Source organism: Aspergillus tanneri (genome assembly GCF_003426965.1).
Source record: "Aspergillus tanneri strain NIH1004 chromosome Unknown AapTan_8_pilon_pilon_pilon, whole genome shotgun sequence".
NCBI lineage: Eukaryota > Fungi > Ascomycota > Eurotiomycetes > Eurotiales > Aspergillaceae > Aspergillus > Aspergillus tanneri.
Window position 1 is genome coordinate 322105 of NW_022984635.1, and position 24093 is coordinate 346197.

General features: G+C 54.3%; 7 protein-coding genes across 7 annotated transcripts; 2 read left to right on the forward strand and 5 right to left on the reverse strand.

The window, feature by feature from the left end:
• Positions 1 to 86: 86 nt before the first annotated feature.
• On the reverse strand, positions 87 to 3178 carry ATNIH1004_010734 (Gfo/Idh/MocA family protein; the record flags this gene model as incomplete). The annotated part of the gene is made up of 4 exons (XM_033575302.1): positions 87 to 176; positions 220 to 952; positions 1005 to 1165; positions 1598 to 3178. 4 exons carry the CDS (start codon positions 3176 to 3178, stop codon positions 87 to 89), a joined length of 2565 nt encoding a protein of 854 aa, XP_033421157.1.
• Positions 3179 to 3233: 55 nt separating this feature from the next.
• ATNIH1004_010735 (uncharacterized protein) lies at positions 3234 to 3902 on the reverse strand (the record flags this gene model as incomplete). The annotated part of the gene is made up of 1 exon (XM_033575303.1): positions 3234 to 3902. One exon carries the CDS (start codon positions 3900 to 3902, stop codon positions 3234 to 3236), a length of 669 nt encoding a protein of 222 aa, XP_033421158.1.
• A 396-nt stretch (positions 3903 to 4298) lies between these two features.
• On the reverse strand, positions 4299 to 6063 carry ATNIH1004_010736 (uncharacterized protein; the record flags this gene model as incomplete). The annotated part of the gene is made up of 2 exons (XM_033575304.1): positions 4299 to 4555; positions 4644 to 6063. The coding sequence occupies 2 exons, from the start codon at positions 6061 to 6063 to the stop codon at positions 4299 to 4301; spliced, it is 1677 nt and encodes a 558-aa protein (XP_033421159.1).
• A 129-nt stretch (positions 6064 to 6192) lies between these two features.
• Positions 6193 to 8759, reverse strand: ATNIH1004_010737 (lipase family protein; the record flags this gene model as incomplete). The annotated part of the gene is made up of 4 exons (XM_033575305.1): positions 6193 to 7460; positions 7525 to 7554; positions 7616 to 7732; positions 7838 to 8759. The coding sequence occupies 4 exons, from the start codon at positions 8757 to 8759 to the stop codon at positions 6193 to 6195; spliced, it is 2337 nt and encodes a 778-aa protein (XP_033421160.1).
• Positions 8760 to 12263: 3504 nt separating this feature from the next.
• On the forward strand, positions 12264 to 12698 carry ATNIH1004_010738 (uncharacterized protein; the record flags this gene model as incomplete). Its single annotated transcript, XM_033575306.1, has 4 exons — positions 12264 to 12336; positions 12390 to 12512; positions 12559 to 12573; positions 12628 to 12698. The coding sequence occupies 4 exons, from the start codon at positions 12264 to 12266 to the stop codon at positions 12696 to 12698; spliced, it is 282 nt and encodes a 93-aa protein (XP_033421161.1).
• A 1021-nt stretch (positions 12699 to 13719) lies between these two features.
• Positions 13720 to 19193, forward strand: ARHGEF10L (putative Rho guanyl nucleotide exchange factor; the record flags this gene model as incomplete). The annotated part of the gene is made up of 3 exons (XM_033575307.1): positions 13720 to 18045; positions 18128 to 18397; positions 18465 to 19193. The coding sequence occupies 3 exons, from the start codon at positions 13720 to 13722 to the stop codon at positions 19191 to 19193; spliced, it is 5325 nt and encodes a 1774-aa protein (XP_033421162.1).
• A 702-nt stretch (positions 19194 to 19895) lies between these two features.
• Positions 19896 to 23463, reverse strand: ATNIH1004_010740 (GTPase-activating protein; the record flags this gene model as incomplete). The annotated part of the gene is made up of 3 exons (XM_033575308.1): positions 19896 to 22191; positions 22244 to 22595; positions 22659 to 23463. The coding sequence occupies 3 exons, from the start codon at positions 23461 to 23463 to the stop codon at positions 19896 to 19898; spliced, it is 3453 nt and encodes a 1150-aa protein (XP_033421163.1).
• Positions 23464 to 24093: the final 630 nt, after the last annotated feature.

Below are 24093 nucleotides of genomic sequence, written 5' to 3' on the forward strand. Positions count from 1 at the left end.
AGACGATGTATAAGAATAGGTCCATATTCTCTCGCAGAATCATTCTGAACACTATACTAATCAAGTACAGAATCAATGGCTCTGACTTATTCCTTCTCGAAATCTGTCACGACATGCTGATGACACAAGTCGTGCGGCTTCCCTTTCTCCACCGCACTCTGCAGCATCGCTTCAATCTATACCAGTCAGTATGTAAGATCAGCAGACAGATAGACTTACCAGTTCCAAATCAGCCAAGCCCTGCTCCGGCGACTGCTGCATGTTGACCCTCCCCCGAGATAACGCCTCCCCCCAGGCGTGCACCTCATTCGGGACTACAAGTCCGTCCGCTGAGAAGTCGACGATCTCTTCATCTCCATCGATGACAGACACCACGCGCGTCATGGTGACTTGCAGATGGCCGTGTTCGCCGACCACGGTCCATCCGGCGTCCTGCAGGGACGTACTGAGGCCAAACTGCACCGTGCCCTGCAGTCCCGACTCGGTCTGCAGGATGGCATCCATCGTGTCCAAGGGGGGGAGGGCCGGGTTGACGCTACGCGTGAAGGCAGCCACGCGGGCAATACGCTCGTCACCCAGGAGCAGTCGCGTGCCAGCCAGCGAGTGCACGCCATAGTCTAGTAAGTACCCACCTTGATGACTCGGTTGTTGACGCCATGTGGTGTCGAAATATCGCGCGAGATGCCACTTGGGCCCGATGTTATCATATAGCAAGGTGCGAAACTGCGACAGACGTCCTAGACGCGGCATCAGCGACCTAGCATGCACCAGACTGTCCAGGTAGCGCCAGTTCTCAGCCACAGCCCAAGTGGCCACCATGGGGGTCTCGCGATACCACTGCAGCAGGGCCACGGCATCGGCGACATGCTCGGTGATGGGTTTCTCGGACAACACATGTTTGCCGGCGGATAGGGCGGCGCGAATGTACGGGGACTGGGTACCGATGGCCAGTCTATACATATCAGACGGCAGACAAGGGCAGAGAAGAAGATACGTGAGCATACGCAATAATCACGGCATGGATGTCCGTCCGCGCCAGGAGAGCTGGCAGATCGTCGCCGGCATAGCGATCAATAGGAGCGTCAGGGGCCACCTGCTGGGTCGAGGAGAGGGAACGCGAATAGACGGCTTTGAGTTCGAGATGGGGAGAGGATCGAATGGCGGGCTATATATACTAGTTAGATTATACTGTAGATAGATGAAGTGAAGGAGGATGTACCAGATGGAACTCGCGGGCGAAGAGACCTGCTCTGTTAGGGACAGTAGGACAGGGCACGAGGGACATACCTGCGCCGATAAGAGCTATACCGATAGCCATGCTAGAATCGGATAATATGTAGTGCAATAGATGATAGAGTCGATGGTAAAGACATGAATACTAAATCGAATCGCGTAGCAGAAGAACACTAGAGGAGGGTGATACAGAAAGCAGGAGAATGAGAGGGGAAGAATATATATTATTTGTCATTCAAGATTAATAATTACTATTTCTCATCTGTGTAACTTTTCAACCCTCTATTAACTCATCCTAATAAAATCGAGAGAGAAAACTGCGCTGCGTCGACAACTTGTGATATTCGTCAATGGCCGGACTGACTTTAGGATCCTCGACCTCCATCGACGCCATCGACTTGACGCGACGTCGCGGTGCCTCGCCCGGCGGGCGTAGATAATAATGTTCGTCCTGTTCCTCCATCGCCACCACCCAGCGCTCGTTCAGCTGTCGTCCCTGCGGCCCGGCACCGCAGGCCCCCTGCAGCCGCGGCGTGGCCGGACTGTTCATGGCCAGGGTGAACAGATTCTGCGGGTCCGTAAAGTCGGTGACTTGACGACCGCGCACCTCGAAGAGAATAAACGCCAGGCAGATGGCGCTGGTCAGGAAGGCAAATACCAGGATGACGTAGAAGATGCCCTGCCAGCGCTGCGTGCCCCCCGATGCATATCCGATGGACCGCACACGCGCTTCAAACGACTGCAGGCCCATACTGGCGGCAGCGTCCCCCGGTTGCACGGGCGATCCGCGCGAACCGAGCACCAGCGCGCTGCCCGCCATTACGGCCAATGCCTCGGCCAGCGAGGGCAGCAGTGGATCCCGTCTGCGCTTCTCCGGCACCAGCTGCATCAGCAGACGCGCGTTGCTGGACTGCCCGTCCGTGATACCGGTGCCCAGACTCAGCGACGTGGCCCATTCGGACGCCACGTTCTTCCAGTCGGGCTCCCAGGCGGCGTCCGGCGCGTCGGGGAAGGCGTTGTCCAGTTGCAGCGGGTTGTTGGGATCCTCGCAGCGCGTGCTCAACTGCGCCCCGTTGGCCGTGGCGTTGTAGCGCGTGGAGCACCGGGGTGTCAGTTTGGCCCGCAGTCCGCAGAGCACGTATGGCGGGTCGTGGACGTCGTCCGGTGTGGCTCCCAGCAGGTAGATGGACTGCGTTGGGTAGTTGCCGGTGCCATTCAGCAATGTATTGTAGGGTTTGGGCAATTTGCCGAAGATAGGGGGCCGCTGGTCCAGACCATAGTCGGGTCCCCAGAAGAAGAAGTCGTCGACAACGGTGCGGTTCAGCCAGTCCGGATAGACGGGGACCTCCTTGGGCGTGTTTTCGGGCTTGCCCGGCCAGTGGGAGGCGTTGAACTTGCCCTTCGTTTCCGGCCACTCGTTAAAGACCAGCGGCGCCAGTTCGTGCGCCGTCATGCCGACGCAGAGCACGTTGACCGCAGGCGACAGCACCGAGGCCTCCAGTTCGAAGCTGCCCTCGCCGGACACCGAATGCGGCGGCGGCAGCTCGTTGGCCGGGTATCGCGACACCGTCAGCATGGAGCCGTGCGGCATGACGGCCGTGACGTTGTCCACCAGCCGTCCGTGGTGTTTGGAGTTGTCGGCGAGGTCCCAATGCTCGATCCAGCTGCCGGTCAGCGTGGTGTTGTCGTACAAAGAACCGATCGGGAGCGGTCGTTGTTGTTCGTTGGGGTAGGAGGTATTCCTGCGCTCGCGCCAGAGATTCAGATAGAGCTGGTAATTGTGGTAGGCCTCGCCGACGTGCTGCATATCCAGGCAGGTGGTGTTGCGGTTGTCGGGGTCGCGGTCGAGGTCGATGATCGCCGGACAGTTGTATGCCAGATAGGTGGAGTTGCCAAAGGACGTGTAGACGTCGGTCGACAGTGATCGGGAGTGCAGGGGGGACATTCGAAGTTTGGGAGATACTATTCTATTAGTATAGATATAAACGGAGGATAAGCGATCAGATACCTAATGCTTCGGCAGCGGTGGTGTAGAGCATTGCTACCACTGTGGCCGTCAGCGTAATAGCCCCCAGCACAGTGGCTGCGGAGTATCGCAGCGTCTCCCAATGCACAATCAGCGCTCCCGGCTGCATGATCCACGACCGCATGCTCATGTCCGAGATGGTGATGCCGCGCGATCCCTGGGTCAGAGCCCGTCGACTCAGCACCTGGCCCAGGAAGGCGACGCAGACGGTCACGTAGGATAACTCGATGGTTTTGGCGAACAGCGCACTCAGCAGCGTGGCTGTCGAGGGTGCCAGACCCTTGTCTTCCCCGATCGCGTGTCCATAACGAGGTCGCACCAGGGCAATGACCAGATAGATACCAGAGAGGATGGTGGCATAGACCGCCAGGACGAGGATGGTCAGGGGGACCCAGGAGAGACGACGCTGCTGGACACTCTGCTGCGTGGGGCACCTAATATGATAGAGATCATGATCTGGATCTGGGTCTTTCGGATCGGGAGAATCCGATCGTTTAGAGGATTCAGGATAGCGCAGTTCCGGAGAGTCCAGACGAGAATCCGAATGAGAATGGTCGAGATCGTGAGCATCGGAAATGCCCAGTCCCACGTCGCCCAGAGGACTCCAGGTCGAGTCCGGCAGCAGATGCTGGCGTTGGGACATGGTCGAGCATTGTTTCTTCTGGGCGAGGCTGGATTGTGGTAAGGTATTTATTTCTGTGTTTACGTCTGTATTTATTGCTGATTGTGTTGGTCCGTCTGCATTAGGGCTGATATTAAATTCTACTAATGCAGCTAGTCACCAACAGTAACGCGATTAAACCAATAAAAAATGCAGTGTGCATTTGCCAAGCGACGCTTATAAATGGACGTTGCATTGCCACGTCGATATTTATTGGTATTCTATTAATATTACGGAATACTCCGGGTGTCGAGACTACGGTCTATCCTAGTGATCTCCCGGTTCTCACTCCCTTCAAGATATCTCTCCTCTCCAGTTCGTCTATGAGATTCTATGAGATTCATAAATAGAAAATCACATCCCCGTCGCACCGCCACGTCAATCGTCACCGGCAGCTGCTCTCTCCGTGCACTGACTGGCGATTCGTATTCCACCTGTCTGATCGGCAGCGTAAACTCGGCACATCCAAACAGCGCACAGATAATGTCGCACGGCACAGCCGCCGTGTCCGGGGCCATCCCTAGCCATCCCCAGGAACGTCGCGTTGGGACTCTCGTTGAGGGCTTTCTCGCGGTAGCTGGGCTGTCCTCCCGTGCCGGCGTGGCACAGCATCAGCGACGTCGAGCAGGACTCGTCTGTCGTCGTCAGGACCGTCTCTTCAAACCATCGTACTGCCGTTCCCTTGTCCTGCAATGCCTGTTGGTATGCGTCCGCCGTGATGACATCCGGCTGGAATTGCTCTCGCCATTCGCGTCGCCATTGCGCTGGCACCGGGAGCCCAGGTCGCAATGAGCGGTGCCACGGCGACGTGCTGCGACCACCGCGTGGTCACGGCCGACGCGTTGAGGATGCGCTCCCAGTTGGTGCGTGTCGACGCAGGGAAGATGGTTGCATGAGCCACCACGTCCGTGGTATTAATGCGATGCACCGACAGAGGGAGAATCCGAGACAGCTGCTGCACGAACCCGTCCACCAGTCGCTGAGCGCCGGGTTCGCCAGGGGGAAGTACTCGTCCAGCCAGAGCAGCTGCGTGGGATATCGTGATCCGGAGAGCATTGGCGTTGTCAGCCCCGTGATGGACGCGTCCTGTTCTAGTGCTGGGGTATGCCAGGCCCGCAGGAACCGCGTCCACAGCGTTGGATCGCGTGCAAAGACGCCCGCCGTGTCCTGTGCCCAGTTCTGTGCCACCGTCCCGGCCATGCACATCATCCCCTGACTGGGTCGGTTGGCATACAATCCCGTCATGGCCGCGGGTCGTCGCATTGAGACAGCCGTGTCGCTGCCAATCGCTGCGTCTAGCCAGTCGTACGCTGCAACGGCACAGGCGCTGCCCGTCGTCGCCGCGCGGGTTGAAGGGATAGACGGCGTCCGTCCAGTCCCAGGCGTTGTCGCCGCCGGCGAACTGGGCCAGTTTCGTCTTGCCCACGACGACTGCTCCCTGATCGAGCAGTCGTTGTACTGCCGGGGCACTGCGAGTCGCAGCCACGTGGATGCGCGTCCAGGCGCGACTGCCCGCGGTCGTGGTCACCCCGTGCAGGTCGAATAGGTCCTTAACGGCCACGCGGACGCCCGCCAGCGGTCGCGGATCGCCGTCGAAGGGGATACGACTGGGCACGGGCATTGCACTGTCTTCCTCATGCATTAAGAGCGGACGGAAACCGTCGTCGGTTGGATACCCCCCCGTGACGAAGGCGCTATGGGTGTCGGGATACAAGCGGTAGGTATCCCAGATCTGCAGCGTGTCTCGAACTGGGACGGCCGTGTAGGGACCGGGAGAGAGTGTGATGCCGTCATCGACAGCGGAAAGATATCCCCGGGGGATGTGGGCAAACGCCGTGCCATTGAGATAGATGCGCTGCACGCCCCAACGATGCAGCTGGTCGACGGAGGCATCGATCCGGGCATCGTCGGGGGCGGAGATATAGAGGGTCTGCAGAAATCCCTCGCAGAGCACGTCGTCGAGCGCCAGATATCGCTCCAATGTGGTCTCCAGCGCGCTCGCCGTGACGAGGCTGTCGTTGGTCATCATCACCGTCAGAGGGAATGCTGCTCCTGCGTCGCCCGACACCGACAGCGAGGTGCGCGCATGAGGCGCAAAGTAGATGATATTGTGCAGTTCGTAGGACAGGGGAGTCAAACTCATGATTTATTGTTGGGATGGGATTCTTACTCCAGATTTCTACGCAGAATGATTATTTATACGTAGTCTGACAACATAATCACGTTCCACATGTCTCCGATTCGTGCTACCTAGCAGACTAGATATCCTATCCTATAAGACACCAGGGCCCTGTTTCTCATCTTCCTCTCCTGTTTCTCCTGCTCCCGTTTCCTTTGGTTCCTTAGTCCTTTCCACGGCCTTGGTCAGGCTGCTCGGTGTTGGTAACGGCACCAACGTCACCGGCGGAATATACCAGCTGCGATCACAATTGGTCCAATTCGCATCGATCTGCAGCACTGCCTCGGGCATCTGTAACCAGGGCAGGTAGTCGTCGCGCACCATCGTGCATGTGCGGTCCTCGGCCAGCGGACACTGCGACCCGCCGCGATACTGCGGCCAGGGGATCACCGACTGCGTGTGCTGCGGCGCCAGCGTCTGCGGCATGAACTCAGCGAAATTGAAGGGATACGCCGTACCGATGCGAGGGTATTTGGCATTGCGGTGATCGCGCATCGACGACACGGCCGTAGGGTGCACGGAGATGACCGCATTCTCGTATGCGCCGCCGCACTGATGGCCGGCATGTGCCCGGCGATTGCTCCAGGCGCCAATGGAAGTGAAAGAGAGGTAGACGCTGGGCGATACCATCGTGCGTCCATCCACGACCGCCGTGTTGGGCCCCGGCGGTGCTGTGGGAGTCGCTGGCACCGTGACACCGTCCTGGCGACACAGGTCGCCCGCCATTGTCTGGACGGGCCAGTAGAAGAGTGTGGCTTCGCCCGGCAGGAAATGACAGCTTCCACAGGGATCCGCCTCGGGGTAGTCGCGCGGACAATGCGTCGGTCGGATGGGACTGGCGGTGTCGCCGGACGACCTGGTGGGATGGGCGCTGTCGTATTCGCTCGATCGTCGGAGATACGTCTCCCAGATGCCCGCGCAGTCGGTCGTGTGCAGCGAGCAGGTGGGAGACGGCGAAGGCAGTCGATACACGCTCTCCACGTTGCTATACGTCTTTGTCGACGTGATGCAGGGCCCCGTGCCGGGATAGTAGCCCGTCGCCGTCTCGCGGGGGCCCAGGCCACGTGGATGGCCGTCGCACAGGGTGGTGACGGGCCCCGTGTGCGTATCCGACCATTCCTCCAGCGAGGTGGAAGTGCGACAGGCGCCTTCGCTGGTGGGATAGAAACCCGTCGACGTGGTGGTGGCCGTCGGCCCCAGACTCCAGAGTCCGTGGGACCGTTCGCCGTATTCAGCCCAGGCGGCGTTGCACGAAACAGCGGAGGCTTCAGGGCCGTCGGTTGGGCCGTAGAAATAATTGGTCGACGTAGGCCAGAAGATGGAGGTGTTTCCAATGATGAGCCATTGACTGCTGGTGGAGGCTATTATGATTAGTAGTATTAGGTTCGTTGGTTCAGGTCAGATTGTCTCAATTTTCAGACTTACTCAGAGTACGCAGAGTACTCCCAATGCTGCCTTGCACCAGCAAAAGTCCAAAAAGTAGAAAAGACGCCATGTCTCTGTCTCACTTTCTCACTCTCGGGGTCTGTCGACTTTATATATTCGATACGAGGACTCAATCGCCGATTGGCGGGGGCAGACAGGACTGCAGCGGCGAAGTGACGCTGCGATGCACATGCAGATACAGACTCGTCTAGACCGTGCCAAGTCTATTTTGTCTATAATAACTCTATCTATGTACGGATTGATTATACAGTGTATTATACAGATCGCTTCCATGGTAGTCCCGGTCCTTTACAGGCATCTGCCTGCTCAAAATACCAATGATGCGCGCTGAACTGCGTTAACAGTGGAATCCCCGTGCCTGTATTGCCCTGGAAATTCACCGTGCCCGCCAGTTCCTGCACCTCTCCCGGCTCCACCGTCGTATTATCTGGCGTCGTGATCCAGTACTCTGGGCTGACGTGCACGTATCCCATGGCCAGCGGCGGCAGCTTGGGCACTGGGTCGACCGTGTGTGTGAACCGGTAGTTCTTCCCCTGCTTCGTGATGAAGTCCGCCAATTCCTGGTTTGCCACCCGGGGCGCCGCGTATGCATACAGCGTTGTATCAAACCCTTTCGTGCGCAAGTCCGCCGCCGCCAGCGTGGCGATGGCCGCTCCTAGACTGTGGCCCACGACGACCACGCGGTATCCCTCGTTCTGTGCCCTTAGCGCCTGCAGCGTCGACACCACCTGCTGTCTGACCACGGCCCACGAGGTCCAGAACCCCAGCTCCGCCAGACACCCGTCGCAGAGGCCCGGGTCGATATGCGGGAAGCTGATGTCGGCGAGCCAGCTGCGCACCGAATACGAACCGCGGAAGGAGACGATGAAGCTTTGATGTTGATGGTCGATGGCGACGAACCCGGCCGTGTCGGTGATCGTAGCACTATTCTCATTAGCTTCGTAGATAGAAGGAGGGCAGAAGGAGGAATACTTGGAGAACTGCAGCTGCGTCGTGGCTCCAGCGGCCTCAACCGCCGGACAGTTGTCCGCCCAGCAAGTGATCTTCTCGCCGGTCGTGCCAGCGTAATTGTCATGGCAGTAGGCCGCCGCGGCGTACTGCACCCAGAAGCTGAATTCATCCAGCTGCGACGACAAAATCGTGGCCGCCGACTTGGTCGGTTGTGCGGTTGCCGTCACCGCGCAGAGAACGGTCAACCACCGGAAAGCGAACATGACGAGATAAGACAAGAAAAACCCTGATCGAAACAATGGCAGGACGGTAGTTCGGAGAACATATGAGAACATATCCGGCTTTTATCCCCATTCTTTCGACGCATACCTCGGCTGGGTGGCATGCTCCATACCTCTGGAGCAAAACCAACACGAGGAACAAGAAGAAAAGGATTCCGTACTCCAGCCTGGCTGAACAATGGGAATGGCGCCATGCGAGACAGCCAGTAATTGAGTCCTACGGGACAGGAAGAACCATCTGGAAAACGAGAAGCCCAATGGTCGATCGTCAGGCACTTCCACTGCATCCATGGAACCCCGACGATCTCTACTGGTCACGGGGGGGAAATTCGGACAACTTCCTTGATTCAGACTTCAGGGTAAATGGGAAAGAAGGAAATGGTTTGCCGTCTCCACATGTTCGGCCTGCGATCCGTCCGTGTCCATGTCCGATAAATCGTGATGGATTTATCTGGATTCCTTCGATGACGACTCCTAGCGTTCACTTCCGCGCCTGGCGCCGTACACGAGGACCGGATCGGGATCGTGAAATCGATCCATCGTCAGACGCAGCGTGTATCTTACATGTGCTTGTCTAGATACCTCCGATCGAAATTGGTACTGATTCTGCCGACATTCACCAAATAGCCCCGATGTGAGGATTGGTATACCACGAGTCATGGGGAAGGCTTGGAAGGCTTGGAAGGCTTGGAAGGCTTCCACGGATCTCTCTCCGGAACAACCCTTGGAGAAATGGAGAATGGAGAATGAAGAAAACGGAGGAATTGGATCCACTTGGAACAGGATGAGTCAGGTGGGACCCTGGAGTAATATTTCTTACCTGATTCCATTTGCATCGCCGTTGACTCTCTTCATTCCCCGCCGATATCGTTCTCTTTAGCTCGCCACAAAGTGCTATACTGCCCGCCAATTCCCAATCCGACCGCCACAGGTTACACATATTTATTTATGTACTTCTTTATTTATTTGTTTAACACAAACTGCCTGCCTATTACCCGTAGAACAGAGATGAGTCTGGTGCCCGAGTCGGCCGCCAGTATGTACAGTCCCTGGTTGCATATTGTTGAATTTCCGAACGTCCCTGTGGAAACCCATTTCCAAACGTTTTAAAAGTGACTGTATTTTTTGTTTTTAAAAAAAAAAAGAAAAAAAATTCTCAAACTTTAATATAGGCTCTACGATATATTTATATAAAACTGTACTTTGAATGCATGCCATCAGTTATATCACTAGTAGTGGCTGCATAGTAATTTTGGAATCCAGCGATATGCAGGCCAAAGACTGTCCTCATTTCGTTGGAAACCAACGCACTTTGAAGTTCAAACTGACTTTCACATTGCCCGGTCTCCGATTCTGCTGCATAATTCTGACCAGAGTGACAGAGGACTTCAATAAACTATCCTATTCTAGTAGATCCAGTCCGGATGCCGAAGACAGCCCCAATTGCAATGGATGCTTCGTCTATATCATGCTGAAAGACATATAAACCATTCCTCTGGTAGACGATCCATCTCATCAATCTGAACACTCTCTGAGCACAATCCCTGAGTACACTCTGAGCCGACGTTTTCTTTTTCCAGACTGCCTTCGCTCAGAACTAACCACAGGACCATGCACTGCCTCGTTGCCTTCGCCCCCTTCCTCGCCGTGGCCTTGGCCAGCCCGGCGCCACACCTAGATATGTACAAAGAGCCGGTCTGTAGCTCCCCTTTATTCTATTATCTATGCTAACCGGTGAATAGATTGTAAGTGGTTCCAAGACTAACATGACCCAGCAAACCTCACGAGACATAGGATGTAAGTAGCCGGAAATGACCCATAGTCAGCATTAACAGAAGCAGTCGGTAAGTCAATCGACCCGCGGTATATCATTCATTGCTTCGGCTTAACCAACCCTAGGTTGTAAGTCCACCGCGCACGACTCCCCCGGACATTTCTAATATAGAAACAGGCAGTAAGTCTCCAGATGTCCGGATACCATGAACAACGTCAGACTAAGTCAGGCAGAAAGTAAGTGGACCTGAAGCGACTTGCGGATTCAATTCTGACGGTGTCTTTGGCAGTGTGTAAGTCATGGCTTGCATGGAAGGTAAGACCATGCGATTAATCAAGCATATAGATGGTATGTGATACCCCTTAATGTTTACAGCAGAGCTAATGGATCTACAGGCGGTAAGTAATCCAGCTCTGGCCTCCACCATATATGAGGTCGTACATGATGTATGCTCATTCAATCAAAGGCAGTGAGTTACTCTCGCCTGCACAATGTCTGTAACGGTTTTAACATTGAAAGCAGCGGGTGAGTATTCCGTCCTCCTGAACCAGCGGGTATTTCTGATTCGGCGAATGCACTCCAGGGAGTAAGTTCTTCCACGAACAGTTTCACTTGACTGAGCTGACCGAGCAGACTGTATGTAAATTATCTGGATTCAACCGGTGCGCCACTGACTAGGTACTTCGACAGTGTGTAATTATAATACCTACCCAATGTTGTCATGGCTTGTGCTAAAGCGAACAGGAGGTAAGAGATATCTCTGGAATCTAGGGACCACTCTGATCTAGCTTAGCGAGTGAGTAACCGACTGGAAATGAAATACTCAACTTTCTAGTGTTGACCTGATCTGGTAGCTCGTATGTCCATTTGCTTGGCAATATCCATACTCACGCTAACCGTGAACAAGTGCTCTATGATGCCGGTACTGTCTCTTTTCCTATGATAACAGTCCAAGCCACTAACTCCAATGCAAGTTTTCTGTAAAGTCCCACCCTCAACTGGGCTAGCAATTCTTCGTATAGCTAACGATATCTAGGTAAGGGATACGTCGTGATAGTGAGTTAGGGTAATAACAGTAAATAGGAGGTATGTTATTATGCCCATCGAATACTATTTCGATTTCCTTAAGCTCTAACAATATGCAGGCTGTAAGTGATACGATCCGAGGAGAGCTCTTATGACTGACCATGATACCGTTGCAATGCACAGATAGTGAGTCCTCTTCCTTCTCACTATACCAGGCTAACCTCTATTTTTAGGGGGTATGTACCACACATATTGAGAGAATATGACCCATGTCACTAATTGCGTCTGCAATGATCCAACAGGGTGTAAGTTCCCCGTGAAAAAGCGTACTTCAACTAACCAACAATACTAGTGTGTAAGTGCCTGTACACCTCGAGATATCAGCTCGGACTCAATGGACTGGGACTAGGGAGTAAGTCGTCCCCAGCATCGTATTAATAAAGTCAACTAACGGCGAGGCAGATGGTGCGTATTAATTGAGCCCGGAATGAAAAAACTATTGACTGACCGATCACAGTCCGTAAGTCATCCTACATGGCCTGCAAGAATCTCTCAGTGCCACGACAATCATGACGAGATTATCTAGGGAGTAAGTCAGTCCCTTTCCTTCTCCAATTGATCTGAGCTCAGTCGGTTCGTAGATGGTAAGTCCACTTCGTAGGGACGGATGATTCTCAGAGCCAACCATGCTCGAATTCCAGTCAGTGAGTCAGGCCCTTAGATTCAGTAGACATGATTATGGATTGTTTACGTGGAATAGTGTGTAAGTGGCCATTGCCAATGCAACTGCGCAGCGAATTGAGTCGATATAGTGCCGCCATCGGTCGCTGCCGAGTCCCTCCACGACATCGTCTACGACGTCTTCAGCGGATGCCACGAATGTCAGCGATATACCTCACGAAAAGCAGGAACAGTAGGCAAGGCCGGAAATGCCAGTAGGTCTTCCTCCTATCCACTCTGTGTCATATCTAACCAGTTCAGCGCGTCGATCGGTTCGTACGTCAATATGATCTGCGATGTGATACAAATTCTTGACGCTGATCTTGATAGGCGGCCATCAGAAGGAAATAGTGGATGGCGAGGAGTCGGTTCACACAATGATTTCACCAGCCTTGGTATAGGTTTCTCCTACTAGGTTTTCCTATACTGTAATGCAAATGCAGAGGCAATGCAATGGCACTTAGTTCTTGTTTCGTTGTAGCTGTATTCGTAATGATTCTAAGAATACATTTCACAGTACCCCTTATCTACTGGAAGAAAGAATAAATGATTCTGAAGCATCACCCGTGGTCTGGAGACTGTTCCGTTGCTCTCTCAGATCCGTTTGGGCTGGGCTGTTGTTGTGAGTTGATGATGGATATATATCCGCACCCGGGTCTTATTTATTCTGCTTCGAAGGAATTATAGTACAATATTCCTTTGAGAATGGAGTGGCAGTCCCAATCTCTGTCGGTGAGGGTTAGAATGGGCTTGTTGTACGTTGCAATGCATTCACATCGCCCAAGCATCCCAAGTTTTTCTACATCAATGTCATGTAGAGTGGTGCCTGGGTGCCTGATTCTGGTACTAGGGTACCAGAATCAGGCAGCCAGGCAACCTAGTGACCGAGGCAGCGGCCTGGGAAGTACCTGTCGAGTACCAAATCAGCCGCATGGCGGAGCAGGTTACCCGCTAGTCCCTGGCAGGTATTGACTGTTTGTTTTGGATTCCGTACTTTTCTCTCTCTCTTTCTCTCGATTGAAGAGGACATTAGAGAAAAAAGAGAAGACGAAGAAGAGAAAAGGAAACGACACTGCTCGCCACCGAATCTGTAGCTGTTGTTTTCTCCAGTGCGGCTCTAACCCTCCTGATCACGGTTCTCTTCGTCTTTCTCTCTCTCTCTCTCTCCCCCCTCTCTTTTGGCCTCCTTCTCTTCCACTCTTTTCCTACTCTCTTTATCCTCTTCTCCTATTCTCTCCTTCGGATGACTCTCCTCATCTCTATATTTCTCCCTCCCCCGTGCTCGATTTTCCTCCCCCTCCAGTTGTCCCTCACCGTGGAATGAGCGAACGTGGGCGTTTCATCGCTGGCCGCAGCCGAGCCTCGTCCACGTATCTCTCGTGTTTCGTTGCCTGATCTCTTCTTTTCCGACCGACAGACAGAATGGCCCACTATCAAAATGGCCATCCGGTCTATGGCCAACCAAACAGTCCTCCCTCTACCAACGCCCGTCCTGGCCGCTACACGACTGTGCAGAACAATAATAATCCATCACTCCGAAGGATGCCGAGTTACGATGTGGGGGATGATGCGGCACTCTCCCAGAACATGCGAACAGCAGATACAAATGCTCGATATACTACCAGCTGGTCCAGTGCAGGCGAGGACTACAATCATGCCGACCCTCGATACGCCCACCTCCCCGACTCCAATCCGTCTCAGATCCCCCGCAACCGCGCCTCGTCTCAGTCGGCCTACCAGTATCAGTACACCTCGTCGCTCGCATCCCCCAGCCAGCAATCCTATAATCCCCAGCAATATGCCGTTCCACCTACCCCCTCGTCACAGCTGTCCTATCAAACCCTGGCGTACTCCGGCTCCAACAGCGCGTACAGCGGTGGTTCCAGCGCTGCCACGGCCACCACCGTTGGCCATCAGCCATACAATCCCGCGGCGTATCAAACAACCGCATCAAGCGTGGCCGGATATAATCTGCAGCAGCCTAATTCCGCCTACCCACAACAATCTCCTCCCACTCCCCTCGTCTACCCTCCTCATCCAAACCTGCCGCCGCCGCCGCCGCCACCTCGAGCACCCGATCATCCCTATGGAGGTCGTCCAGCTCCGGCGTCGTCGTACGGCTTCCCAACACAACAGTCGACCCTGATGCCCACCTACCCTCTGGCATCCTCTTCCAACTCGAATGCCACCTATGCCGTTGGGGGCTCCATGAGCGCAGGCGGGTTGAACTCGACAGCCTACTCTTCTGGTTACCTGCCTCAATCCCCTCGCCGATCTGAGCCCGTCATTGCATCCTCCTTGGAAGATCAACCCCCGGAGCCGCCCGCTCATTCGATCCCTAGCGATGACCCGTATCGAAAACGACTCAGCTTTTCCCGTCCAGTGTCGGGTCGGTCGCTTCCCTCCCCACCCATCCGTCGTACCCAATCACCCCGGTCGCCCCAGCGAAACGACGCCCTAAGTCGACATCCTCACTCTCGTCCCTTGCCCGGTCCGCCCGTCGACGTGGAGGCCGATCCGGCCTCGTTTGCAAATGGCACGGGGGTTTTACACGGTGGACCTGACGCGAGACTGCACTATGACTATGATGCAATGGACGGCACGGAGGCCACAGGGGTGGATGACAGACTCTCGGCTGGATTACCACAAGAAGTTGGACAGCTGCACCTGGATACGCAGAACAATCCCTTCCGTGCAGCGGACGATGTCTCGCAGAACATACCCCCCAACCTGCGTCTCTCCCCCGACGAGCGGCACACCCATACAAATGGCAATATGGCAACTGGCACGGGGCAGTATGTGAACTACGATGCGTACAGTGATGATAGTGAAGCCGAAGCGGAGGCAGGACTGGCAATGCTGAAGATGGCGGAGGAGGAAGAACGGGCCCATGAGGAGCGTCTGCAGGAACGCTCGCGCCGTGAGACGAATGCCTCCATTATCAGCGCCTATGCCGAGCACCGGCCCGATGAGACAGCGCCGTATGCGACCAGTTATCGTGGGCAGTCCCAGTACGGCGGAGCAGGTTATGCCGTGGAGGGCGCCGATGTGCCCGACCATGGCCGTCTGATGGCCACGTCTGGCTCGCTCCGGAGTTCCAACGTGTCCGCAGATGACCGTGCTGAGTACTCAGATGACTACGACCATCCCCCGATCACGCAGGACTCCGGAAATTCATTCCAGCCGATGCCCTCCCACGCGCGCGTAGATGCCGGCGGCACGGGAGGATTGTCCGAGCCCAGTGCCTACGGGCGCCGGATGAGCTTTGATTATGGAGAAGAGGCGGAGACGCCACCGATGCACCATTCACACCACTCGGGCAGCGAGGATTCAGACCGGGGTGACGAGCCCGAGGATCTCTTTTTCCACCCGGGCATGCGGCCCCTCCCACCAGCTCCCGTGGAACCCGCGAACAATGCGACGCTGATCCCCCATCTGATGCCGGCCGGGACGTACCGGCACCAGGAGCAGGATGACTGGCAGGGTGCTACACAGTATAATCCCTCCTACTTCCCGGTTGCTGAAGACTCGTACAGGCCGGTCGTGCCGAGCGCTTCTCAGGTCCCACGGTCGACTTCCCTGTCGAGTCATCCCATTGGACCCCGTACTGACCCCCCCATCAGATCCAAGACCGATGCGGACCGGGCCAAGTACAGGCAGCAGCAAGAGCTGCTACGGCCCCAGTCCGGCGCGCTCCAGCTAGATGTGGAGACGGCGGCGGCGGCTATGACGCTGGACCTCCCCACAATCCCTGCCGGGCGTCGCAAGAAGTTCAACCCGGCCAAGCTGTCCTCCGAGCAATTCCGGCGCTGCTCCGAGCCGTGGGCCTTGAGCGCCGTGCTGGCGTGGGTCCGAGAGCTGAGCGAGGACGAGACAGACCTCAAGGAGCAGGCTGTGGTCGACGCCATCGTGGCCTTGTTCACCCACAAGGTGCCGACGATGAACATCGCCGACGCGGAGACGCTGGCCGCCCGCGTGGTCAAGAGTATGCTGGAGGAGGAGGCCCTGGTGAAGGAGGAAGAATGGGTCAAGTTTAGCACAGGCTCGCTCTCGGGAGTGCTCTTCCAGATCACGGGCACCGGGTGCTACTCGTCCAGGCTCCATGAGCAAGGGGAGGGGGAGGTCTTTGGCCGGTGTTACTCCTACCACTGCATGCGGACCTTGAAGAAGGTGAACCTCAAGGCCCAGATGATGGAGCCGCAGAAGAAGGCCGAAGACTGGGTGACGTTCTACAAGGTGCCGAAGGAGGTGTGGGAGTCATACCCGAAGAAGGAGATCGACCGCCAGAACAACTTGCACGAGGTGGTGACTACGGAGGATGCCTTCATCGGGCAGCTCGATGTCTTGCGTGAGCTCTACCGAGATCAATTGCTCGTCGTACAGCCGCCGATCGTCCCCTCCAAGCGCCTAAATAAGTTCCTGACCGACGTGTTTGGAAAGGTCGACTCGGTGAAGCGGGTGAACGAAGATCATCTCCTAGCACAGCTCAAGTATCGCCAGAAGGAGCAGGGCCCTTTCATCGTAGGATTTAGCGATATCTTCCGGGAATGGATTCGCAAGGCAAAAACTGTTTATATCGATTACGCGGCGACCTTCCCGTATGCCAACTACCTGGTGCGCAAAGAGGCCGAGCGAAACGTCCACTTCCGGCAGTTTCTGAACCAGGTTCGAGACCACAAACTCTCCAATCGCCTCAGTTGGGATACGTATCTCAAGGCCCCCATCACGCGCATCCAGCGGTACACCTTGCTCCTCTCCACGGTCCATAAGAATATGCCCAAGGACACAGAGGAAAAGGTCAACGTGGCCCAGGCAATCGAGGAGATCAAGCTCGTGGCGCTAGAATGTGACAACAAGGTCGGCGAGATGAGCAAGAAGGTGGACCTGATGGAGCTTTCATCGAAGCTGCAGCTGCGTCCGGAGATGAAGAAGGAGGTGGAGCTGAACCTGGAACATCTCGGTCGTCAAATAGTTTTCCGAGGCGATTTGCAGCGACCGGGGACGAGGACTCGGTTTCTGGTGGACACCCACGCCATTCTACTCGACCACTACTTGGTTCTGGCGAAAGCCGTCGCAGCCAGGGACCGCACCGTCAAATACGAGAGTTACGATGTCTCGAAGCTGCCGATCCCCATGGACCTCCTGGTCCTGGAGAGCACCAACGATGACCCTGTCGTAAAATCTGCCGTTCGTGGTGTCGCATCTGTGACCCCCCCACAGGCCGTGGCGCGTGGTGCTGTGGGTACGCCTTCGAACCATGCCCCCGGTGGCAATTCGCCTATGGTGCCGGCCACAGTGTTGGAGAATCCCAAGGATGACAAAATCCTATACCCCTTCAAGATCCGGCATCTGGGGAAGGCTGGAACCTACACGCTCTATGCTTTTTCCGCCCAGAACCGACAGGATTGGTGTGAGAAGATCATCGAAGCGAAGACGAAACATGCGGCCGCCTTGTACACTCAGAACGCTGAGCCGTTCAGACTTCGGGTTCTGGCGGACGCCGCCTTCGCCAACTCCGAATTCTCGTCCATCAAGCCCGTTACTATCGAGGGCACACCTCTCGACCGAGCCATCAAAGATGTCGAGATGCGGTATCCCGGGTCCAAGTCCCGCCCCTCGCCAGCCTGCAGGGCTTCGGTCCACTGTGCCACGGTTTTCCAGCAGCCTCCCGGCCGGATGAGGTGTGCCATTGGCACCGACTATGGCGTGTATATCTCAGATTACAATGACCCTCGTGGTTGGACCCGAGTATGTTCTGCCCCCACTTCCTTCCCCTTTGGAGTGACAGATGCCTGTGGTTCTGGGACTCGTGCTGACTGACACCCTTTAGGCTATTCCAATCGTTCGCGTTACTCAGATTGCCGTTTTCGAGGAATTCAACATATTCCTTCTGATCGCTGACAAATCCTTGATTGCCTACCATTTGGACGTGGTATGCCCGGCCAGTGGCGTTGCAACCCAGACAGCGAATGACTCTGCTCGCCGAGCGCCGCAGAAGTTATCTGGTAACCGGGAAGTTGGTTTCTTCGCCGCTGGACACATGAAGGATCGCACATTGGTCATGTACAAGAAACGGGATGGACTGTCATCTACCTTCAAGGTTGGTTCCTTCTACCTTCCGTAACTTGGTACCTTCTTTCTGGAACCGATTCTAACGGGGTCTACAGGTCTTGGAGCCGGTCCTGCAAAAGTCCTCAACAAGTAAATCTCGTTTCTTTTCTCGTCGCTCGCAGACAGAGTTTTTCCGTGAATTCGACGAGTTCTATATTCCCGCTGAAAGTTATGGCATCAACATGTTCCATTCCTCTTTAGCCATTTCCACCCATCGAGGCATCGAGATCCTCACCCTCGACAAGAAACAGACATGGTCTGTTCCCGAATTCCGCTCGGAGGTGCCGGAGGCGCAGGCCCAACTATCGAGCATAGCCAATCGTATTGGCACTCTCCGCCCGCTGGGGATGTTCCGCCTCAGTGATAGCGAATTCCTAGTGGTCTACGAGGAATGCGCTGTCTATGTTAACAAACATGGCGATGTATCCCGCAGTGTAGTTATGGAATTTGTTGGACGTGCGCATTCAGCATGCCTCTATGGAAAATTTCTGATTCTTTTCAACGAAGACTTTGTGGAGGTACGAAATGCAATGAATGGCCGTCTACGCCAGGTCATCCCCGGCCACAATCTCGTTTGCCTCGACGATGGCAGCAGCCCCGCTGGGCCGGGGGTCAGCAGTACTCCCACCTCTGCTGGTGATGCGGTGAACCTATCCAGTGGATTGTCCAACGGGGTCTCCGTGTCGAATGGCGGTCGCACAGTCAAGATTTGCATGCAGCATCCCGAGTACGAACGGAGTCTGATCGTCCTTGAGCTGATTGAAAACGAAGGGCAGAAGGAATGATTTTGCTGGGTTTGTCTTCGTGAAACTTTCGTTCCCTTTTGCCCCTTTTGTTTCTTATGCGACTATACCCCGGCCTTTTTTGTGACAGTCTTGTTCCTTGACCAAAATCTCTATCCTATCCAACTTCTTGCAAAGCGATGGGTGATTACCTTATCTCTACCCCCCGAAGCTCTGACCCCTATGAAATCTACACCAAGAATACTGTCCCTATAGTTCCGCTCCTACCATTCTGCTCATCCTTCCCTTTTTTCTCCTACATCTTATACCCCTCTCATTCCACCCCTTTTTCTTTTGCCTATATTGAGTGGTTTTGTCCAACTATAGATCTTGTCTAGGGATGCGATCGATACCTACCTGTACATACATTTTGTTCGATGGCCAGTGCCTTTGATTGATCTTTTATATTGGCCTCATATAATGCATTATGTACAGCTTTATATCTGCTCAGTAGTGCATTCATTTGAATTCATGGTATCGATCTAGTTCTAACATAGCCAGCCGCTGATTGTATTCAAGCTAACATAATACATACATTGATCGGTCTTCCGGGCAAAAAAGGAAGAGCGGAACAAAATGAAAAAGAAGTCATCTAGAAATGGAACAAATACGGGTGGACGTGCAAGATGATAAAGCTAGGCGGTAATATCGCAAAAATTTAATGCAGTAAGTGATAAAACTGACATTGGCCAAAATGTGTATAGTTTATGACTCAAATTCAACTTTACTAACGATGTTGTCATCATGATTTGCTTCGGATGTCGGTTGTGGCGACCGGGAGGATTGTAGATGGCCACTACTGTTACTTGCTTCTGAGGCTTGCTGATGTCCGTCGTTTTCATTCAAGAGGGATGATTCGTCTTTTCCGCGGACACTGAGAACTTCTGCTCCTTCGAGTAAATCGCGATCAGCCTCTCGGACGCTGCGCCGTTCCGGATCTGCACCATAGGCGCCAGCTCCCCAGCTAGAGATACCTCCCACAATGGCCGGGGTGGTCGAGCCGGTGCGCGTATCGTACTCATCGTCTTCATCGTCTTCGTCTTCTTCGCGGCTGAGAGCGTTGCGTTCCAGCTCCCGCTGCGCTTCGTCCATTTTCTTCTTGACCTCGGCGGCCATCCGGATGCCGTCCGTGACAATGTTGTCCAAAACTCCACGGAGTCCTTTGCCGGGTGGTACGATGCCGCCCGATGCACCTGCAACAGGAGCACCTGAGACCTCGGTGGCTTGAGGCTTGGGGGCGTTGATATTCGAGAAGGTTGTGAGATTCGAAGAAAGGGAAGTGGCCTTGGATGCGGGGTGTGGATGGTCGGAAAGACGGAAAGACTGGGGAAAGAAGGAATCAAAGAATTGCTCAAGTAGCTCATCAGCTAGAATGACCATCCGGAAAGTGGGTAATGTGATGTGAAGAGGGTTGTTGGGATCAAGAGCAGGATTCGCCGATTCTGATGTGTTTCGGTTATAAGACAAGCGAGCTTCAGCTTTTCCACCACTCTGCTTCTCCTGGGTGTCAGTCTTAGTGTCCGAGGGCGTCATGGACTTGGCCTCATCGCCAATGTCGATCAGATCTTCTTCATCATCCCCGATGCTGAACGCACCCAGCTTGTCCGTTGCTTCCACTGTATCTTTCAATTCTACCGAGCCTTGCTCCTCAGGTTTGCTAGGATCAGCGTACTCGAAACATCGGCGGATGAATGAACTGACACTTCCCAGAAACTTTTCATCAGTAGTCAGTCTATCATGATCCATATGATCCCGGTCATTTGCTGCACCAAGCTCCTCGAGCGATTGGCTGGGTGTGATAGCGCCATCAAAACCGCGCCTGGAAAGGAACAGCAATGCCTCGGAGATTCTGAGAATTCCTTCGCGATCTACCTGGCCATTGCCGTAGTCATCATAGAGGTCAAAAAAGTAATTGATATTGTTCATGATATCACGAGATCCCTTGAGGCGCGCAAGCCCATTGACCACATTCTGTAAACTGAGCCCTTCCGATGGAATGTTACCCCATTTTCGGAAGAGCCGCCGCATAAACTCGTGATCGGCGGGTTCTGGTTTATTGTTCCATGATGAGGAAGATTTTCCGAGTGCTCTGAGGCTGTTCAAGCTAAAATCACCAGACGACTCTTTCCGGGACGACCCAGGAGAGTCACCCACTGCCCACTTGGCTGTGGCGGCAAGGAAGTCACGGAAAGCATCATAGTCCATGTGAGTAGGGCTCGGACCCAGACCAACCCGACCTACCTCGCGGTCCACCGGGGGTCCGAGTATCGAAGTTCGTTCGATTCTTTTCTTCTCCTGGCGCTTTTTCTCCTCCTCCAAGAGCTTTTGCATTTGCTGATGGTCATAGAGAACTTCGTAGAACCGGTCGTAGATCACGCCAAGATCGTCCATGCTGAGCTTTTTGCTCTCGGGTCCTAGGTTTCGAATAGATGTTCGTTTGGCAAAACTCTCAATGTTCTCCAGCACTGCATCCTTATGCTTATCACGCTCTTCCGTAATAGTTTGATGTGTGATCCCGGAAAACTCTTTGAAGGCCACAACCATCAGTTCCTGAAATCGAGTGACTGCTCTGAGTTTAGGATTCTCAGAACGCGGATGAGCGGACTCGTCCAGTCGAGAGAAGTAAGATTTCAACACGGAAATAAATGACCCATCGTCTTGTATATCCAATAGCTCTTCGCCATTGATCCGGAGGATAGCTAGGCCAACCTGAAAAAGCACCTTAGGCCCTTCAAGGAAAAACACGTCCAGGACTCTAAACGCAAACACTAGAGGCATGGAGTTGATATAGAGAGAAAGGAACCACGGCAGGGAGACAACCGAGAGCTGAACATCGGATTTCGCGAGATGTTCCCACAGAACTGGCATTGTCTTTTCGACCAGGGACTCGAACACTTTCTGATCAAGTAGTGTGCCATACATGGTCGTCGAATAGTAACCCGGTAGGAGGCGGTCACATAACACGGAAAGAAGGAAGAAGGCCTGCGCCTCCGACATATATCTGAAAATAATCAGCTCTTGACCAGCGGGCACAGGATGAAAATGCCACATACATCAACAAAGCAGCGACGACAATATTCATCGCCTGGCAGTATCCAATCTCTGCATTGATCCAGCTGTAAGCTGTAAGGACTCGCCGAAGTCGTCCAATGCCTTCCTCGCTCTGGAATCCGGCATATTCCGGTAAGCTTCGATTCAGGTCTTTTTCAATTTCGTCAATGGCTAAAGACTCCTGGCCGGAAAATTTGGACAGAGTCTCCGTGTATAGCTTTGGTGATCGGAGGCGCAAATACAAGGAGCCAGAGCTCACCTCCCAGATCTCACCCCGGAGGCGATTCGGAAGCCCAACTCGAATGAGTTTGTGAAAGGTTGGTTGCCGGATGAGAGTCGCATTGCGGCCGTTTTCTACAGAGGGAGTTTTAATACGCGTTCTCAAATTAACGAAGATAGGGATAAAGCAAGTCGTACCTCTGAAATATTCTCCCCACAATCTCATTTTACTTCGATCCCGTAGTTTGCGAGCATCACCGGGATAGCGGAAAGTCATCCCCAGCCCAGCATCTGGGGGCTGACGCAACTCCGAACCATCACCGTCCTGGCCTTTTGGCTTGGCCGCGGAAAGCAGATATTCCGAGTAACAATCGTTTACAACTACCCGCAAGTTCTCGATTTCTTTCATACCCTCCCGCAACCCCTTCTTCAGACCATCGCAGAAACGTTCACAGGCCTGCCTGCTCCCTACCAGCTGGATGGTAAATCGTTGGGGGATGAAGCCGGAGCTCTGCTGCTTTCCGAGAGCCCCATTCCACGTTGTGAGCGCAAGGGAGAACACATGGCTAAGGCTATTTAGGCGCTCCACCCGACGAATACAACAAAGAGGGATGGTGAAACCATTCCCCGACGGTCCAGTACCGTTGGTCTGACCAGCCCAGTGGGTTGAAGCACCTAGAGTAGCGGATGGCGCAAAACTAGTCGGTTGGGTGGAAAAACAGATGAATCGTTCGCTCAGATGGAGTCTGCCAGCGTAACGGTTACCGGCGCGGTCTAGATTGCGAGGCGCATCAGATGTGGAGGACGAGGTGTGCGGGATTGGGAGGATCAGCTCCGCAGTAATTTCTTGTAGCGGGTTCTGGGACTCTGGGAGACGAAATTGCTGGCGGAACAAGGAGGCTTTAGAAGGATTGCGATCCGAGGACGTAAGCGAGGGAAGGTTGAAGTTAGCCGGGTCAATGAAAGACTGCGCCTTCTGAACGAAGGACGACCACTGCAGCATGATGGCGGTCGAAAGGGACAAGGTGTGCACCGAGGGACCAAATATAGGAGGGAATGAAAAAGGTCTACCAGAGAGGTTCTCAGTTGTCGGTGGTGGTGCCTAGCAATAGGAGCTGCGGCTGCTTGTAAGGCTGAAGGCCCAGCCTGGCGGGGAGCTGGGAGCTCACGCAGTCCAGATCAGATCAGATTTGGACAACCAGCATGTACGGAAGCACACGGGTAGAAGAAAACGGAGTCAGAGATCATCGTCAAGACAGGTACAGCATGCTTGGAGGGTGGACTCCTACCCCCATAGGACTGGCTAATGACTGCTTAGTAGGGCCGGCGGGAGAGGGGATCGTACCGTCGAGATGAAGGCGGTCGGGTGCATTGGGGACGTCACGTGCGGCCAAGTGAGCAAACGCGCTGGCGCAAGGTCTCTAGGACCATTTCTACAAGCCACAGGACAGACTACAGGAAGAGAACAGCACCGTAGTTACGAGCAGATCTAAGAAAACCGTGGTCCAAGGAGAGAAATCATACCGAAGGCAAGATTATACAAAGGAAAGTGCCAGAGATAGACGAAAAACATGCATTTGACAAGAACAGAGAAAACACAGGAAGACCAGTTGGATGTTTTCACAATAAAAGG